General features: G+C 31.8%; 1 protein-coding gene across 2 annotated transcripts in view; it reads right to left on the bottom strand.

Annotated features, from left to right (window-relative positions):
• The window catches only part of LOC106310198 (serine carboxypeptidase-like 44), a 3,818-nt gene extending 1,700 nt beyond the window's left edge, over nt 1–2,118 (bottom strand). Inside the window, exons 1-5 of one of the 2 annotated variants that reach the window (XM_013747424.1) lie at nt 1,689–2,118; nt 1,310–1,417; nt 1,144–1,236; nt 870–1,045; nt 498–776 (exon numbers count right to left, since the gene is read on the bottom strand). In XM_013747424.1, coding sequence (XP_013602878.1) covers nt 498–776; nt 870–1,045; nt 1,144–1,236; nt 1,310–1,417; nt 1,689–1,950 — 918 coding nt within the window. In that variant the 5' untranslated portion in view covers nt 1,951–2,118. The remainder of the gene's footprint in view (nt 1–497; nt 777–869; nt 1,046–1,143; nt 1,237–1,309; nt 1,418–1,688) is intronic. The other variant, XM_013747423.1, reaches the window with a different exon arrangement.
• Nucleotides 2,119–2,891: the final 773 nt, after the last annotated feature.

The following is a 2,891-nucleotide window of genomic DNA, read 5'->3' as shown; positions in this document are numbered from 1 at the left end:
AAAAAAAAAAAAAAAAAAACGAAACGAAAAAAAAAAGTTTTCTTCTATTTTCATATTTTTGTTACAGTATGTAGACCAAAAACATTTACAGGGATACGAACACATTTTCTGCATATATATGAGAAATTCTGTAATATTTTTAAATTCAAAGAAAAAATAAATAATCATATATTCATAAAATATTTTGTCTTGGAAAACTTATTTCTATTACTAAAAGTAAACATAGTCCTTTTACAAAAAAATAAAAGTAAACATAGTCTTTTGGACAAAACAGTAACGAGTCTAAACTAAAACATAGTCTTTTGGACAAAACAGGAACGAGTCTAAACTCAAACATAGTTGTTTTTTCACATTTACGCTAGGGGTTTTAATCAGCAGGAAAAAAAATTCAAGATACTAAACATAGTGGTTTTGTTCAGAATTTTTCAATCTAAATAATATAGAAACAAAAATGCTAAAAAACCTAAACATAGTGGATTTGTTCGGTTTTCTCTTACCATTTTCTTGAGCCTGAGCTCTTGCTCGACAAGGGTCGGATAGCAGATATCAAGGAGCACGTCGTAGTAATTAACGTACTGAGTGATTATGGTTCCTGCTTCACTCATTGCGTCTTCACAAGGTTTGCTTATGTTGTGTGAACTTGAGAATGTGTAATCTTCAAAGTTGCATTGGTTCATGATAGTGAGGCCAAGTTCATCAGAGATCATCCCGTGTGACCAGAAGAACTCATACGTGGCTGGAACATCTCGGTCAAGCTTCAGAAGCGGATTACCGACCTAATCAAACCAGATGTATTTCTCAAAAACAGAGCTTGTAAAACAGAGATTTGAAAAATAACATATTTTGTTTGTATAGTTCTTATTACTTACTGCAATACCCTTTAGCTTGAATCTATTTGAGTGTCTTGAGTTGTATTCAAGTATTACATCAGCTAGTTGAGGTATATAGTGTCCAGCATAGCTTTCACCAGCGAGAAAGAGGTTTCGTGTCCTGAATTCTGGAAACTTTTCTAACCATCTTAACAAGAACACCAGCATATCCTTGGCTAATATTGAAAACACCATTTAATAACAAGTCTTTTTGTAAAGGAATTAATAAGCACCGATAATAAAAAATTTAATTATTTGAAATATTATATATTACCGGTGGATTCATCGCCAGTGGTGTAATCTGAAGTTGTGTTCGAGTAAGACCATCCTACTCCAGCCGGTGAATCCACAAACAACAGATTTGAGGCTACATCCCAACATTTATTATATTAACAAACTTTTGTCCTTGTTGAAAGATATTAAAAGAGAGTGATAGAAACCTTTGTTCCAAGATTTGGAGTTTCTGCGGAGGCCACGACCATCTCCAGCGGGGTAAAATGGACCCAACTCTGTAAAAGCTCCTCCCCCAATGGAAGAGCATCCGGGCCCTGCAACAATACCTCAGTTTTAACCAAACCTAATTGCATCTGGACCCAAATAGTTTAAAAACTTGGATGGTTTGATTACTTTAAGCAAAATGCATTACTCTTTTATACATTTTATTGGGGATTAAAATGAGGAAACAGTAAACTGTTAATTTATTTTACACTACGACAAGTTTATGTTTTTCTCTAAACAACCAAATTCTAAAGAAAAACTAGAAAAGCGTGCTAAACAGTACAGAGAAGAGAAACAAGAGAAATAATGACCAAAGCAAACCTCCATTGAGCCAAAGGGTTAAAGGTTTTGTGTGTGGTTGCTTCTCAGCTTCCACAAAGTAATAAAAGAGGCTCCGACCAGCTTTGATGTCGACATCAACATAGCCAGCGAACTGTCTGAATGCAACTTCCGGTTGCCCAGGCAGCTTCGTGACCAAATCTTCTTCTGGATATCCCTCAGCTAAATTATGATTATTCCCCAACCATTGCAGAACCATCACCATTACTGCTACATAAAAGAACATCCACTTACCGCTCGCCATTTCTCTCTTCTTTTTCTGGTCTCGTCTTCTGTGACTGTGTTAACTTCCGCTCTTGTTTCTGTGCCTAGTGCACATGTAACTTGTATATATAATGTATATGCCCAAAGTATTCTTATCAACTACGTATTTCACTCTTTTATCCATGATTTTTAGGACCAGTTCAAACACAGCGGCCGTGGATTGCTGGTGCAGTTGTGGGAGTCGGCGAATGTGAATGTTTATAGTTTCTAGCGTTGTTAAGCGATTTGTACGGTTGGCAGGGGTGGAGCCAAAGAAGAGTATATGGGGTCATATGACCCCAATAAATTTTGTGAAAAAAAAAAATTTAGTGTATATTTAAAAAAAACTCCTTTAATATTTTCGTAAATTTTGGTATTTGACCCCACTAATTTATGTTGTTCTCATATGTCCCTATTAGAAAAAATATGTTTTTTATAGTAACATATATTGTCAAGTTTTAATATAAAATTTATATATTATGAGTCCGGTAAAAAATTTTTTTAGCTCCCCCACTGAGAGTTGGTACAACGATTAAAAATTAAGTGTAACGAAATATTTATGATTGGTTGATTATGAAATCGGTTTAATAAAAAAATAACAAATATTAAACATTACAACATTATAAAAATATAAAAACATACTAATATGAAAAAATATAATAATTATTAAAATTGTTTTGAAGATTTATATTAGAACTTCTAAAAGAATATTTTGTTTATTTTATATATGTATATATCTTTATATATATATATATACTAATGTTTAAAATTTAGAGTGAATTTTTTTGTTTAAAGTTTATATAAAATAAATTAAATTAAATATATATTTTTTATTTAAAATATTTAGTTTTAAAAATTTTAAATTTTATTTTTTATTTTTATTTATCCACACAAACAAACTTTTGATTTTAAAAGGTTTAGAATGGTTTGAAACGATTTATA

Source organism: Brassica oleracea, chromosome C8 (assembly GCF_000695525.1).
Source record: "Brassica oleracea var. oleracea cultivar TO1000 chromosome C8, BOL, whole genome shotgun sequence".
Lineage (NCBI taxonomy): Eukaryota > Viridiplantae > Streptophyta > Magnoliopsida > Brassicales > Brassicaceae > Brassica > Brassica oleracea.
This window is presented reverse-complemented; position numbering and strand designations above follow the sequence as displayed.